The 16,745-nt window shown below is 40.4% G+C and overlaps 1 protein-coding gene across 1 annotated transcript in view; it reads left to right on the forward strand.

Moving 5' to 3' along the window:
* The window catches only part of tmem266 (transmembrane protein 266), a 29,211-nt gene that overhangs the window by 5,752 nt on the left and 6,714 nt on the right, over nucleotides 1–16,745 (forward strand). The window contains exons 3-4 of the mRNA XM_063479668.1: nucleotides 3,242–3,430; nucleotides 15,947–16,101. Coding sequence (XP_063335738.1) covers nucleotides 3,242–3,430; nucleotides 15,947–16,101 — 344 coding nt within the window. The remainder of the gene's footprint in view (nucleotides 1–3,241; nucleotides 3,431–15,946; nucleotides 16,102–16,745) is intronic.

The raw sequence follows: 16,745 nt of genomic DNA on the forward strand, positions 1-16,745 counted from the left end.
ACCCCGAGTGAATGTGTGTGAGTAGATAGAAAGTGTAGAAAAGGGGCTTGTATGAATGGCTAAATGAGGTGCTCAAGTAAGAGCCAGATCGTTTACCATTTAGTAGATGACCACCCACCTGACCCTACTTATTAGATGTATTCACAGACTATATGGATGTACTACACAGACATTATTAATTCGAATTAGTGCTAAGTTGTCATGGTACTGGGTCTTGTGACCCAGTGTTCTGAGTTTCTTGATGTTTTGTTATTCATTTGAGTCTAGTTTCATTTCAGTTTATCTACTTACATTCTGTCATGCCTAGGTTACAGTTTTAGTTCATGATTTATCAAGCTTCCCTTTTGTCTCATCCCTGTGTTAAGTTTCCCGCATCGGCTGGTCATGTTAAGTCTACGTGTGTTTATCTGTCATGTTTCATGTCCAAGTTTTCTTTGTTTGTCAAGTTCGAGTCATGTCTGTGTCTTGTTATGTTTCCCATTTTATTTTGAAAGTCTTATGTTCTTTGTTCATCATGTTTAGTTTTACTTCCCCTGTAGCATCATTAGGTTCATGTGTATCAGCTGTTTCCTCATGTGTTTTCACTTCCCCTAATCACCCTGGTGTGTATTTAGTCACTGTGTTTCTGTTCAGTTATTGTCAGGTCATCTGTTATCCTCACCACAGATTTCATGGGTTTACCGCATTGTTTCACTATGTTTCATAGTATTCCTAGTTTACTCAGTATTCATAGGTTTTTATAGTTTTTCACTGAGTGTCATAGTCTTTTGGTTAACACAGTATTCATAGTCTCCTTAGTTTCCCTAGTTTCATGTTTTTCTCGTGCCATCAGCCACAATAAAGGCTCGCTTTATTTTTTGAAACTTAGTTTTGTCTCCACCGTCTCTGCTTCTGGGTCTACCTCATCTTCACACTGGCGCACCCCGCCGTGACACTAAGTAACAAACTAACAAATGCCACTCACTAGACATGAAACACAAATATGTTGGTTGGTTTGCACCACACAGTAAAATTTATTATTTATCATAAACTTCCATTAAAATGCCCCAAAGGGCACCGACATCCCATATCAGCACCTATCATATCTGTCAATCAAAGCTACCAGGCCCTGTGTGACAGGTGTCACTAAAATATAGAGCGCAAGCATGCTGTGAACTAGTAGTTATTGTGTGAATGCTGTTCCTGTTTCTCTTTATTGTGTGGATGCTATTGAGTTCCTGTTTCTCTTTATCACCATTCAAATTTCACAATATTCTGCTACTTCTGCTCATTCCTGCTATATCTTTTTGTACTTTTAACTATTATACTTTTTAAAATATTAAGCTTTTTATGAAATTTTTTGTCCCATTGAAATGAATGGACCACATTATCAGTGTGGTCACTGATTTTGCTTGCTGGGGTGAGCTGTGTTTTAGCTCAGTGAAATGAGCAGCCGTTTTCAGAGCAGGAGGCCCGGGTTCAAATCCCGCTTATAGCAACATTTTTTTCAGTTAACAGTTAAACTTTTTTTTAACTCTTTTCAACACAAATTTCAGCTTCTTCACCCCTTTTCAGCAGAATTTTTAGTTTTTTCACCCCTTTTCAGCAAAAATTTCAGATTCTTTAGCTGTTTTTTACACTTCTTTACCACTTTTCAGTAGAAAGTTTTGCTTCTTCACCTCTTTTCAGCAGAATTTTCAGCTTCTTGGCCTGTTTTCAGTGGAATTTTCAGATTTCTCACCTCTTTTCAGCAGAAAGTTCAGCTTTTTCACCTGTTTTCAGCACAAATTTCAGTTTCTTTACCTCTTTTCAGCAGAATTTTCAGTTTCTTCACCTCTTTTCAGCACAATTTTTTGTTTCTTCATCTCTTTTCAGAAGAAAGTTCAAAAAGTTCACCTCTTTTCAGCAGAATTTTCAGCTTTTTCACCTCTTTTCAGTTACCTGAGAACCAGTTTGGCTCAGAGAGATAAGTAGTCACCTTGGGACCAGGAGGCCTGTGTTCAAACCCTGTTCATGGCAGCATTTCTTTTCAGCAGACATTTTAACTTTTTCACCTCTTTTCAGTACAAATTTCAGCTTCTTTACCCCCTTTCACCAGATTTTTTGGATTTTCACCTCTTTTCAGCAAAAATATCCGCTACTTCACCTGTTTTCAGCAGAATTTTCAGTTTATTCACCTCCTTTCAGCACATAGTTTTACTTCTTCAGCTGTTTTCAGCAGATTATTTCTGCTAAATTCTCCTTTAATATAGTATTTTTGCAAAATTATTATGTTTCTTCTAAGTAACTCCATTTCTGCAAATTTATTATATTTTTGCTACTTTGTTATTCGTCTGCAAACCTATTACAATTTCAACAACTTTTCAGATACTGACTTCAGCTATTTTCAGCTATTTTCAGCAGTTTTCAGCAGACAGCTTCAGATTTACAGCATCCACACAGCATTTTCGCAGGAAATGTAAATTTTTCTAGTTGTGTGAATGCCGTAATGGATGCAACATTTCTTTTCAGCAGACTGTTTTTCACCTCATTTCAGTACAAATTCCAGCTTCTTCACCCCCTTTCAGCAGACTTTTTGGCTTTTCACCTCTTTTCATCACAATTTTCAGTTTCTTCACCTCTTTTCAGCATAAAGTTCTGCTTCTTTACCTCTTTTCAGCAGAAACTCCTGCTTCTTCAGCTGTTTTCAGCAGATTCCACTACATAGCATTCACACTGCATTTTCGCTGGAAATGCAACTTTTTCTAGTTAAAATTGTAACTGTGCTCAGTTCAGGCAAATTTAAGTCATGGGTTTACACAGTTTAATGCAAAACAGTGGCTTCCTGTAAGGTATGGGGCCAATCCACATTTATTCTACTTTGCTGTAGAAAGCAAGAGTCTTTTCTCATTAAAGCTGGTGTGTGTTTTGTTTTAGTGAACACACTATTTCCATGTGTGCAGTTAGGTGTTGAGAAGCAAGAACACAAAGAATTTCAGGATGTCGTGGTTGCACTGACTGAGACGTTTTCCTGGTGAGAATATTGGGTAATTTAAATAAGCGCCACATTTTCATGCAACCTTGCTCTAAAGGCTGCATGAAGCACTGTCACTTGTGCTTTATAACTCTCGCTGCTGCACACAGACAACATGTAGATACCAGTTGTAGCTATCGTATAATCAGCTAGAACTTGCAAAATTACTCATGGATGACTCTATCAGCAACCACTTCAGTTCTCTGACTTCACTGCTGCTCTGTTTATGGTGTGTATTGCATGTGACAGGGCTCCTCCCCAGGCCGGAGCCTCAGAGCTGGAGGTCATCTCCCAGCAGGTAGAGGACGACAACCAGTGTGTGGCCCCCGTCCAGCTGGTCAGCTTCACCTACAGAGACTTGCCTTTGGCAGCACTGGACATATCCCTCGCTGGATCCCAGCTCATATCTAACCCAGATGAAGAGGATAGCAGAGAGGGGTGAGTCCCATCATTTGTTTGCTTGGCAGCTTGAGGTACCCCTTGGAGTGATTATATAACTAATAAGCACTTGTAACAAATAAAAGCAGCACAATGAGGTCAGCTTGTGATTTGTGTCTCAAACTTTGTGCATCTTGAGAAAATTGGAAACAAACCAGTGGCACGATTGCACATGGAAAATTTCTATAATTAATTTGTGTACTAAAAAGTCCCAAAATGTAATTATGTATTAATTGATGTTCTGGATATTTGCCTCCACAATTAGGAAGATACTAGAGATATGGTGACTGAGTCATTGTGTCTGCTTTTTGCGTGTTAGTGCCACATTCATAATTAAGGCAGAATTGCAATTACTGCAATCTATAATCTACCCTGGCGGGGGAGAAGCTCTGCCATCACTCTCTCCATTGCTCGTTATTGCACATTGTAATTACACCTGGCATATTGAATCATTCCACATTTTATATTGGAGTCCGAGAGTGGGGGATATTTGGCACTGAATTTATTAGTGTCACTGTGTTAAATGGACAATGTCTCCACTGATCTGTTCATTTCAGCTCAATGACACAGCGATTTCTCTCACCAGACAGGCTTCTGTTCACAATGTTGATTTCTGGCAGAAAAAAAAAAAAGAGTGCTGTTAGCACCATAGCTGTCCTGAGCTGTCAGAGCCCTGGTTCTCTCCATGAAGCCTGCTTGTCCTGCGTTTGTGTTGTTTGCTTATCACCATATCGCCATTTGGCTGGCCCAGTGTTCTCAGGACAGGACACACCCCTCATTGAGCACCCCTGTAGCGAGTGTCCATGGCTTTCCACTCAGGAAGCGTGACTCACAACCCTTTTGGCATGCTGCAATGCTGGCATCCATGCAGAAAAAGTAGACGAAGAGCATAAGCTTAATTAGAGCATCCAGTTTTGGGGGTTTTTTTTGCCATCCAAGCCCTGGTGTGTCAGATGAAAATATCCCGCTGGACTTTGCCTGATATGGCCTTGTCCAGGATGATGGCTCTGCGGGATGGAGGGTGAGAACAGATGGGTCCTGTCCCAAACACCCACTCTGTTATCGTACCTCATATTTTTCTCACTCACTTGCTCACAAAATGAACAGAAAACAAGTGCATAGCAAAGCCACGGCAAAAGGGCAGGATCTGGCAGCCCAGCAAAATCATCATCACAGCAGGCAGTCTCAAAGGGCACCATATGAAACCCTGGTGCCCCAGAGATTTAGCATTGTGCTATGAAAAACTCATGCAGTGCCAAGATATGACTGTGGAGGATTTATGAAATCACCAGTGTAAATATGATTTGTGATGAAAAGTAAGTGGGTATTTAAAGCTGATTGAAGAAACCCCCTCTTTGTTTTTGGCAAGATTTGGAAGCACTCAGCACACTGATGAAACTATTAAGCAATCTCTCACCCATGAGAGCGTCACGCTGTGTTCAATGACCTTTTGCAGATTGGAATTCCTGATTTTCAGGTCACTGGAATTCCAGCCACATACCTGTCATTACTTTCACGCGTGCATCTGTCATTGTCGCTCTCGGTGACAGCGCCAGCGTCACAGGTTATAGCTACCTTTATGAATCAAGTGTGTAGCATCCAAGGAATGACACAGCGGTGGCCACAGGACTTTAAATGAGTCAATGCCGGCCTTCAATCAGGAGTGATGACTTGATCAAGCTATTATTATCTGTAATTGCGTTGGCCTGTAAATACATTTTCTCTTGTTTATTGGAATGTGCTCTTGTGAAAACTCTTCTACTAGGCATGTAATTGGCTAAATTTAGCTCTCTGTAAGTGATAGTTTACGGGACAGTAAACCTGCTTTCACTGCCTTTCTACGTGTTTTGGTTTACAGTAATTTTTTGCTTCTGTATTGGTGATTAGAAATCCTTTTCTTTTTTCTAGCTCTTATCACTTACTTTCACTCACTACAGCGCATGTTAAAGGCCTGCGTCTTTTCTTCTGGATATTCTGTGGAAGTAGACAACTATGTGCAGGTGTGAACAAACTTGTTTTATACCAGTAGTAGGAGATGAAAGACGATGATTCATTACTCAAGTCGAAATCCTCCATGGTGAAACTTTGGTTGTTTTTTTTTCTTTTTTTTTGGTTTCTTTCTTTTTTTATTCCTGTGAAAAGAGAGCAGAAAAACAGCATACCAGAGATGCACATTTAGTCCTGCATAGCAGCTTCTCGTGGCTCTTTATCAGGAGACGTGGGCGACTACGTAGGAGGTGGATGTTCTTGTGGACTACCAGGGGCACACACAGTACTTGCAGATTCGGTGCAGTGGTGAGCAGGGAGGAATTATTAATAGATTTTTGGCTGCTCACTTTTCCCCAAAACTTGCTGTAATGTCCAAATTCAGGGCAGTGCAACGACCCATCCACCTTTGGTGACTTAAATATGGTCCCTTATCTTTTTATATTAAATAATAATAGTTTTTTGTTGTTGTTGTTGTTTGTTTTTTAAATATAAACCCACTAACTACCAGTTGTAGCAACCTAATCAACCTTGTGGCATTTAATGTGTAACAGGACTAATGAAAATGGCCAGACCAGCCAGTTGTTTGTGTGCATCCAAAGCACATACCTACTGACTGTTAAAATATTGTAGTACTTGAATTATTTGCAAACCTGGAAGCTGTACAGAAAAAAAATAGCAGCGCGGTGAAGTGGGCATCTGTTCAGTCACAGGTTACTCTATTTCTTCAACACAAAAATATCTGTTTTGAAGCTGTGAAATCATCACTATCCCTCTAAAAAAAACTCTCAGAACTCTGTCGGCCAAGAAGAAAATTATGACTGGTTTAAGCAATGGTACAGTAGCAAGGTGGCATATTTAGTTTTGCTTTACTCCTTGAGCTTAATGACCTTTAATACTAGGTGGAGTCTGATGCAACAACAGTGTATACACACAAAAGCCAATTGTACACTGTTTCCCACACATAAAGGAAGAATGTAGACTGTGTGGACCTCACAACACATGTTCTTTAGAATCAAGCAAGTACAATGAGGTGGGGTTGAAAATCAAGCTGAGAGCTTGCATGTCTTGTTATAGTAAATACCTGTTGTTTCCAAACACACCTATTTATACTAATATGTACAATTTACCATTCACAAAGTTTATTACAGATCATTTAGTGCGTGCTCAGTTTTATTGGGTGTGTTATTGTCATTGGAAATTGGTGGTGTAAATAGCTGTGAGGTTGCATATTGGCTTTCTTTCCTCGTGTGAACTGGCGCGCCTCTTTGTCTCTTGTTTGCTGTTCGACTGCTGCCTACGTTTGTCTCTGCTGGGGTCCTCTTTAGTTTTTTCTTCAGATTTTCTTTCTTCTGTTTGTTATTGAGATCACTAAATACATATTTCCAGTTGTTTTTCTCTTTTCTGCTTTGCTAACAAGTGTTTTAGAGTCCCATTTGGGACTTCTTTGCTGTTTTCTTTAGCTGTTATGACTGTTATTCATAAGCTGTTTTGCAAACAGAAATTCTTTGTGGAAGTAAAAATAAGGGAGTGCCTGCATCTGTTCATGCATAAAGGTTGGAGCAGAAATCAGGCTTGTGCACATGCACACTGAAATTTATAAGAGGACAATATATATGCCCCAGATTACTGATATGATTTTTTACAAAAGGAAAAGAATGCATCTGCACAATTCTGTCAGTCCAAACGCACTTTTAGACATGTACAAAGAGTTTTATGCTTCTTTCCCTTAAAGAGTGTCTGCCTGGCCTCAGCCTTTAAACCCCGAGCTGTACATCCTAAGCTTGTCCTGACTTATCATCCCCAGATCAGTCTGCTGTCCACAGCAGTAGTAACATATGCCACTGATTTCCAGGGGCCAGACTAGGAGGTGTGAAGCACTGCAGCAATGACAGATGGTTCATATGGGTTAACCTGCCATTTTGAGTAGAGAAGAGAGGCGGAGAGGATAAAGAGGAGAGAGAAATGGAGCAGACGACTTTCCTCCGCACTTTAATTCTCCAAGCTGCCAGCTGCAGATCATGCTAGATGATTCTGTTTGATGAGTGTCATTTCTCTGTGTGTTGTGTGGAATTAGCCCCGTGCCATGTTGCATGGAAATGTTAGACATTAGATAAGGAAAAATTGTGCCCAGGCACCTGGACTAATTGCACTTGCTAACAAAATCTTTATTTACTGCCTGAAATAAAGCTCTCCACCCTCTTTCTCCCCATGAAAATGCATTAATATAGCAGCATGTCAAACTGCACATTATAAAAAAAAAGCCCAGGGTTGAAGTGCTCAAGGTTGAAATAAGATGTAATAATTAAAAAAATCCAGACTGTAGAATATAGCTATGAAGTACACTGCCAGAGTCTAGTGTGAAGCTTGGCAGCAGCAATATGTCATGGGGCTTTGGCACCAGAGCCATACTGTACCTGTTCTTTGTTGATGGATGTCTGAAAAGAGAACAGGATTTCTCTTTTTTTTCTCTTCCCTCTGACTCTATTTCAAACACACACAGTAACAGTCCTCTCTATCAAATTGGCTCTCTTGCCTGGCACCATGTGCAACACAATAGATGACATTTGAGTGCAGGGTTTGAGGGTTTGTTAATATTCACAGACATGCAAAGTGTGAGATTGCTTTTTAGGCTGAGAGCGAGAGAGATCAAGTGTCCTGGTGAAAAACCATTTATCAGGGACAGCTTGTCTGCTGCTCTGCACATGGAGCCCCATCCATCTCCATTTGCTTGGTATCTGTGGCCCATTTCTCTGGCTGGGACTATCGCCGAGCCCCTTCTGCTAGGCTGTACCACAGAGTGAAGAGATGATAGCTGATTGCTTTCAGAAACCAGTGGAAATATCTGGTTATACTGAGAAGCTGCATGGATTTTCCCAAAGAAGGTTAGAAGGACGCAGGTGGCACACCAGACACACATGTTAGGTCCTTAACTGTACTTATTGGCACATGTAAAAAGAACCAGACCAATAATATTTTTCAGACAGTATCAGTTCATCAGTCATGAAATGATTTTTACACAACATAATGCAGGAAAAAAAATGCTTGAGGTAATGCAGAAGTAGTGTCATGCTCAAGTCAGAGGGGTTCGAACCACTCAGTCATGATGTATTAGTTACAGTACATCATGCATACCCATTTGCCACTTTTTAGGTGCACTTGTTCAATTGCTTGTTGTTGCAAAAAATCTAATTAGTCCATAATATGTCAGCAACTCAATACAGGAGATGACCTGCTCAATGAGGACAGAAGACAAAAACTTTGATGATGGCATAGTTGTTGGGGCCGAATGGGGGCTGAGTATTTCACTGCTGATCTACTAGGATGTTATCACAAAACCACAGAGTTTACAGAGAATGATAAAGAAAAAATATCCAGTGAACCACAGCACTCTGGATGAAAGTGCCATGTTGATGTCAGAAGTCAGAGTAAAATGACCAGACTGCTCTGGGTTAATAGGAAGGCAATAGTAACTAGAACAACTAGTCGTTACAACCAAGGTATGCAGAAGAGGATCTCTGAATGCACAACTGCTAGTAGCAGAAGACCATGTCATGTCAGCTGAAAGCAGAAAACTGAAGCTACAATTTTCACAGAGTCTTCAAGGTTGGAAAAACTTGTCTGTTCTTGAATTCCGCTGCTAAATTAAGATGCTAGGGTCAGATTTTGGCATTAACGACACAGACGCATGAATGCATCCTGCCTTGTATCAGTGGTTCAGGCTCATGGCGGTGATGTAATGGTGCTGGGTCAGAATTTGGTATAAACAACATGAAAGCTTGGATTCATCCTGCCTTGTATTAGCTGTTTAACCTTGTGGTGGTGTAATGTTGTGAATGATACTTCTTGGCACACCTTGGGCTCCTTAATATCAACTGAGCATCATTTAAATCCCACAGCCCACCCGAGTGTTGTTGCTGACTACAGTGTACCCATCTTCTGATGACTTCTTCCAGGAGGACAATGATTCATGTCCCAAAGCTCAAATCATCTCAATCTGGTTTCTTGAACATGATGAGATTACCGTACTCGGACGGCCTCCACAGTCACCAGATCTCAATCCAATAGAGTACCTTTGTGACATTGTGAAATGAGAGATATCTCATACCAACATATCTGCAGTGTCTGTGTGATGCTATCATGTCAACATAGAGCAAAATCATCATGGGATGTTTCCAGCATCTGGTTGAATCTATGCCACAAGTAATAAAAAGTCAAACTTGCTACTAGGTATTTGTTATAAAATATGAAGTACAAAGAATTTATTATATGATGTATACATATGATAATTTTTACATTCTTAAAATAATTATCTGTATTGGTGTATTAGTAGTATATGATTCAATAATAAACCCATATTTTTAAAAAATCTTGAATAAATCTTTTTACCTTGGTTTAGTACAGATAATTTGTCAGATAGGAATTTGTAAGATATTACTAGCAGCACTTAAGGTGATTTGCTGCTTAGCTGGTTTCTTCTTTCAGGGCTTCTTTCCTTCTTTTGGTTCTGATAAGACATGACTTGATGACTCATCGGGCATTTTACAGGAAAGGATTTTGTCAATTGTAAGTAGGCATTTGGCTTCATATTCAATAAATCTGGGCAGTGCTTTCTCAGGAAACTGAAGTTCTCAAGTATGAAAAAAAAATAATCAGTGTTCTGTATCATATCTCTTATGAAATGCCTCTTTAAGTGTAAAAAAGTAAGCTAAGAGATAGGTGTAAAGCAGAGTGCTTGAAGAGCCTGAATGAGATTAAGTCTTCTGAGTGCTGCTGTGGAGTAGCCTGCAGGCGCACACGGTTGTGGTCCATTTTCCCCTGTCCGATCCTGCTGAGTTCAGCAGATTGGTGCGAATTGGTTGAAGTTTATAGAGGAGGAACCACATGGCTATATAGTTATTTGAGCAGGGCGAGAGAAATTGAGAGGAGACAGACAATCTGAGTCGAGCAGCACTTCAAAAATGTCTTGCTGTCAGATAGATCCACGCGATGTCTGCAACTTAAACCAGAACATAGGATATCAACATAACCACTTAGATGAAAGTATCCATACTTTCATCCATACTTTCCATACTTATCCATACTTTCCATGTGCAATGCACATGTGTAAGCACAAAGATGTTAGGATGCAGAATCCAGTTATCAACAAATCCATCCCTCCATCCATCTTATTCAATTCAGGCTCATGGGTGGGCTGGTACCTATCCCAGCTATCGTCGAGCGAGAGGCAGGGTACGACCTGGACAGGTTTACAGTCTGATGCAGGGCTGATAATTTACAAATCATTTTAACAGTTGAAACTCTTTATTGGACATCACGGTGGTGCAGCGGTTAGCACTTTTGTCTCACAGGACGAAGGCCCTAGGTTTGAATCCACCATCTGGAGTTTGTATGTTCTCCCCATGTCTACACAGGTTCTCCCTGGGTACTCTGGTTTCCTCACAAGACCAAATCAGGGGATCCACCTTTTGTTAGGATAATTTGTAAACCACTACACTTCAGAGATTAACCTTCCCCAGTGTTTATTTATTGAGAAAGCAGAGAGGGTGACATCTTTCTCTGTCGGTTTCTCTGCTCTTTTTGTAACTAATTGAGGTGTGGATGTAAAAAAAAAAAAAGGGAAAAAAAGAGTTATTTGTCTGTCTCTTTGTTACCATGGTGGCCCTAGTGGGTTAAAGAAAGGTCAATGAAGGTATGTGACTGACCTGTTACCAATTAACCTAATTAGCCGTGAGACTTTCTACTGTTAAATGTTTTATAGCCTTGAAGGCAAAATATTTTTAAAAGCAATAGTGTCTCATATTCAACATTTAATATCTGTGTGTACTATTTTCAATGAAATATAGATGATTTTGATTATTTGTAAGTCATTTAATTCATAGACACACTTTATAAAATTAATCTAAGGAGCAAATACTGCATCTGTTTGGTTAAACTCATGTTCTGTGCTCGTAACCTGAAACCAGTGGTCACATTCATTCATTCTGAATGGCCACTAGGCAGTGATCTGGGTCTTGGCCTGGTATTGAATGGACACTTTATGTATTTTAGACCTAAATCATAATTAATGGTGAATTTATGGCAAATGTCACACCTCTGCACCCTGGTGTCCTTGTTTTATTTTCACTGAATAGCCAATCAAGAGTTTCAGAAGGTAATTTACAAGACAGCATCAAGAGCAACTGTATATTAGTGCTTAATGTTTGCAGTTGTTTATTGCTTCCCTTTATGAGTGTGTGTATGTAAGTGTGTGCGTGTGTGTGCTGTAATCAATTAATCAATACCTTTGAGGAGCTCATAGTCGCTCATTCCTTCTGGATAAATTTTCCCATTTGCAGCCTCCCCCCTTCTCTCCTACCCTACAAACTTATACACACAAATAAAGCACCACTTCCCTGATTTAATTACCATCTAACTTGTACCTGATGAGTTTACGCTGTATTTTATCTTGTCTCAATTACTGGAGACAGTATAATAAAAGACATGCTCCTAGGATCCTCATCTCAGTGAGAGTTACTTAGCTGGGGATGGAGCCAAAACGCTGTCCCATCTGTGTGAATGGGCCCCAGCAGAGCAACCAGACACTTTCATCAGTGCCAGTCATTCTGCTTAACGTCTTTGTCTACTTTGTTGCTACTATAGTGGCCATTCTGCAGCCAGCATCATGTACAGCATTGATCGATCTCATGATCTAATCCCCTTTTTCTCCGCTGCTGCCGGACTCCCTTCAATCTTTTGCCGCTGCAGCCACTGGTACATTGATGTCTTTATAAACCTGTCCACAGTTCATGCTACCCTGCATCTTTCATTCTTTAATTTCCTCTGTACACAGTGTCCCTTAAAGTATACACATGATGTTTCCCTGTGCACGTACAAGGCACTTTTATTTTTAGATTTGTCATACTTGCATGTTTCAGATCATCAAACTGATTTTAATTTTAGACAAAGAAAACCTAAGTAAAGACAAAATAGTTTTCAAATGATGATTTAAAAACTTAACTGCTCCTTTGTTTAAAAAAAAAATAGAGTAAATGCTCTCACTTGTTAAATCATTAACTACCATTAGTAATAAGGGTGGGGGTGGGGGGAGGAGGAAAGGGTTACAAAGCCATTTTTAGGGCTTTGGGACTCCAGCAAGAAAGAGACTGGGCAAAAATGGCATCGATGGGAGAGCGCCAAGGAGAAAACCACTGCTGAGCAAAAAGAACACAGAGACTCGTCTCACATTTGCCCCCAAAAAAACCCATCTTGATGATAAAATTTAACTTTATCAGGTTTGAGACTAGTGGTGATAGTGTGATGGTCTGGGGCTGCTTTGCTGTTTCAGGACCTGGACAACTTAAAACCATAAATTCTGCTCTCTAACATAAAACCCTGAAAGAGAATGTCCGGCCACCAGGGGCTGAAGGGCAAAAAAATGAAACAAAATAAAGCTTTTGGAGCGACCTATTCAAAGTCCAGACTTAAATCTGATTGAGATGCTTTGGCATCATCCTATATTGGCCCCAAAACACTCAAAAACGCTCCAAAGTGGCTAAATTCAAGCAATTCTGCAAGAAAGAGTTGGACAAAATTCTTCCACAGTGATCTGAAAGACTTACTGCCAGTTATAACAAATGCTTGATTGCAATTCTTGCTGCTAAGGGTGGCACAACCAGTTATTAGGTTTAGGGGGCATTTTTTTCCCCTAATATATAAAATTATCATTTAAAAACTGTATTTTCTATTTACTTGGGTTATGAAGCATTAAAACTTGCTTAACGAGCAGAAACTTTTAAGTGTGACAAATACGCACACAACTAAAAAAAGAGGACGGGGCCAATTCTTTTTCTTATTATATGCGTGCATGAGAAATCCTTGAGGGATTACTCATTTGGTCTGAACCTGACTTGACCCCGCAAGAGAGTGAGGTGATTTTCTTCCTTGGCTTGCTCCATCACTGAAGCCTCACTTCCTCATAAATACTTCAGGTTCTCAGTGTTCAAGGTTTAAAGCGATTTCCCTAAAATTAAGTTTCTGAGCTTGGGCTAATCCATCACTGCCATTTACTCTGCTTCCAGACAGGGTTTTTCTTTACAGGTTTATTAAATTAATACCTTTTCTGCCTGGCTTGTGGGAAAGGTCTGAATGAATTATGATTCCACACAGTATGAGTTAAATCATGCTTTTCAAACATGAAGATAAGTGAGGTGTCTCTCTTGGCGTGTGTGTTGCTCATTCTATCTCACTCTATCTAACTAATGGTGCACAAATGTCCTGTGACTGTGTGCGAGGCACATCATTAGGTAAATCTTTCTCTTTTTTTTTTTCTTGGCTCTTCTGCACTGGCAGATGGGGTTTGACATTGTTCCCTGGGAACGGATTGGTGCTGGGGAAAGTCTCCGAGGTATTTGCTAATGATACCGTTATGCTGAACTACCTCTTTGTCACCTCAGGTGTTGAGCTACTAATCTGTTAGTATTGGCTGGTACAGAGGGTTGTTGCAGAGGGCCGAGAGCCACTGGGAGAGCAGTGGCACAGTGTGGCCAAGCTCCAGCCCCTCTGCTGACCTTGGTGAAGGATAGAAAGGATATGAAGCTGTGCTACACCAGAGCTGTAACTGCAAAACTGCAGCACTCCTCAGGATCGACAACCGTGTACTACTACGAAAGCCATTTCTGAAACGGAAGCATCAGGGAAATGAAAAAAAAAAAGTCTAAGAAACAACAGCAGTCAGTCATACAGGCTGCAAATAAGTCACCATTTCAGCTAATTTATGTATATAATTGATTCTAAAGGTAAAAATAGATATGAACAATGCTGCTGTTCTTGTCTGCAAAAAATCAATCTATAGGACTGACGGCCAAAATTACAAAAAGGACCTAAAAATGAGAAAAATCCTTGAACTAAATTTGTATCTTTCTCTGTTCTCGTTTTCATTCTTCCTGTTCCAACTGCCCCTCCTTCCTTTCTGGCTCTCTCTCTGATTCTCTTTTGGATGAATCCCAATGCCTTTGAACCGGCTGCACCCCGCTTTCTCTCTCTCAGTGTCTGCCTCCTTCATTCTGAGCTCAAGCAAAGGAAAGAGTAGAATAAATTGCATCCTCTCTTCTCCTCTGACAGACATTGCCCGTAGCTTTACTCCTATGGGGGACAGGTGACAACAGATAGTGGTTATTTTCAAAGGACAGCACTGCCTTTCTCATTGATGCTTGTGAAAAAGATGGCAACCCCGTGTGTGCGCATACATCTTTCCTGTTTAGAGTACCTCTGGTTAGCGTGCAGGGTTGGATGCATGACTGTAGACGCATTGGAAAAGCCCTGTGTGGCTCCTGCAAATGTATCACTATTTACCGCCCATAACTCCCTACGCATCTCAACAGGTCAGTTTCTGATTGGAAAAACATAAAGAGGAACTCAAGGGTGGATTTAAGGCAAGTGTGACACTTATCTTCAGCCACAATGTACCTGTGCAAAGAAGAAGCACGCTAGGGATGCTCCAGACTAATGGAAAATACAGATGGCTGTATAAGGCACCAGTGGGAATAATAGCATGTAAAGTGCATCAAAGCTGGCCAAAGCTGGGATCGGGCAGTCCAACTAATGCAGGCTTTGCCTCTACTTCACTCTCAAACACGCAGGCAGGTATGAGAGAAGAAACAATTCTTGTGCTGAGAACAAAACAAAGTTGAAGAAATTGTCATTCAGTTAAGAAAACATCTGCGTCATGCGTGTATATGTGTCATGTGTCTATATGCATCCTCCAAATGGTGCAAGTGCAGCCCCACTGTTGTACCAGGAGAGCTACATTATTGAACCAGTCAGTCATACAGAGCTCAAACCAAGATCCTAACCAAGAACCAAGAAGTTAACTTTCAGCCAGGCTCTTAACAAAAAAAGTCAACAAGCTAGACAGTTTCCCTGAAAGAAAGTTTTGTCTTCTCAAGCGGTGAAAAGCAGAGACAAGAATTTCACTTTAAACTTGAGTGACCTTTCACCTTCTTTCTTGGTGCTCTGATGTTTTATCATTAAATATATGTTTACTGCCTACAATTAGTGACTGGTATTGATTTAACTACACTGCTTAATGATGGCAGAAAAAAAACAGACCTTAAAAAATGAAGGAAAAGTTGCAGAAAAGGCCAGAAAGAGGAGCTTTAAGAGGAACTGAGGGAAAGGGCACCCTTTAATTCATACTTACGATTTCTTCATACTGATATATCATTTCAGTCCTAGCGAACTGTGTATTTATAATTCACATTCACTTTTTTAAACTCTTAAATCTAAGACTGTAAATTCGTTCCAGCATTCATTTCTTGCATTTTTTATGGCTTAAATGAGGAATAGTGCCCTCTGCTGAAAAACATTTTAGGAGAATGCTGAACTGAGAAGGCTGAATACCCTACAAATTTGCTCCATTTTGATGTTCCGTGTGTTTTATTGATTCGACCTTGAGTGTTCCCGTCAGATCTGAGTTCTGTTCAGCGAGACTCACGGCGTGTCTTCTCTGCCTTTCTGTGTCTCACACCGCCTTGCTCCCCCTCCACTCAGGTCAAACTGGCTGAAGCCATGCTGTGGACGAAGGGCAGCGCTGTGGCAGGTCTGTCTGCTGTCGGCAGGCTTCAACTGCTTCCTAGTGGCTTGTGTCATTCTGGTGGTGGTGCTGCTGCTGCTGGAGCTGCTCATAGACACCAAGCTGTTACAGTGTGAGTGAAACCGAAGCGGGGAAAAATGTGGCTGGGATTTTTTTTTAAAACTGGATACACCCTCATTTGCATAAAATCAATCATCAATGAAAATCATTGTGACGTAAATGTGAATTTAAGCTATCCTTGTCAAAACTACAATGATAATATATATTTGTTAGTATTTTTAAAATCATATAATATACTATTTTATAAGTAAAGAACTTTGACTAGAACACAATTCAGGTAAGTTTTTGTTTTTGCAAAGAAAATAAATTGCTGCTAACCTCATCTCGTAAATCTACTGTGTAATGAGTGAGTGTCATTTATGATCTGTTCTGGGACCCAAGGCTCTGATCAATCACGGTCTGGGGGGAAAAAAACCTTCCATTAGTATTCCACAGTTAACACTGAATGACAGGTGCTTGAAATTCCAGTCCGACCCATCTCACCCCAGTATCACCTTTTATCTACATTATCTGGCTCGGTGAAGACATCCTCATCTATCATGAGCAGAGGGTCGGGAGCGTTGGCCTTTTTGATGTCAGAGGGCTAACACACATGGTCTTACACCAGCAATATCCAAATGCATTCAGGTCTTTACTGTTCCCCCGGGACCGACTCACTGACCAGACAAAAGGAAAGTGAGACAAATGTGTGAAGGG

Source organism: Pelmatolapia mariae, linkage group LG7, assembly GCF_036321145.2.
Source record: "Pelmatolapia mariae isolate MD_Pm_ZW linkage group LG7, Pm_UMD_F_2, whole genome shotgun sequence".
Taxonomy (NCBI): Eukaryota; Metazoa; Chordata; class Actinopteri; order Cichliformes; family Cichlidae; genus Pelmatolapia; species Pelmatolapia mariae.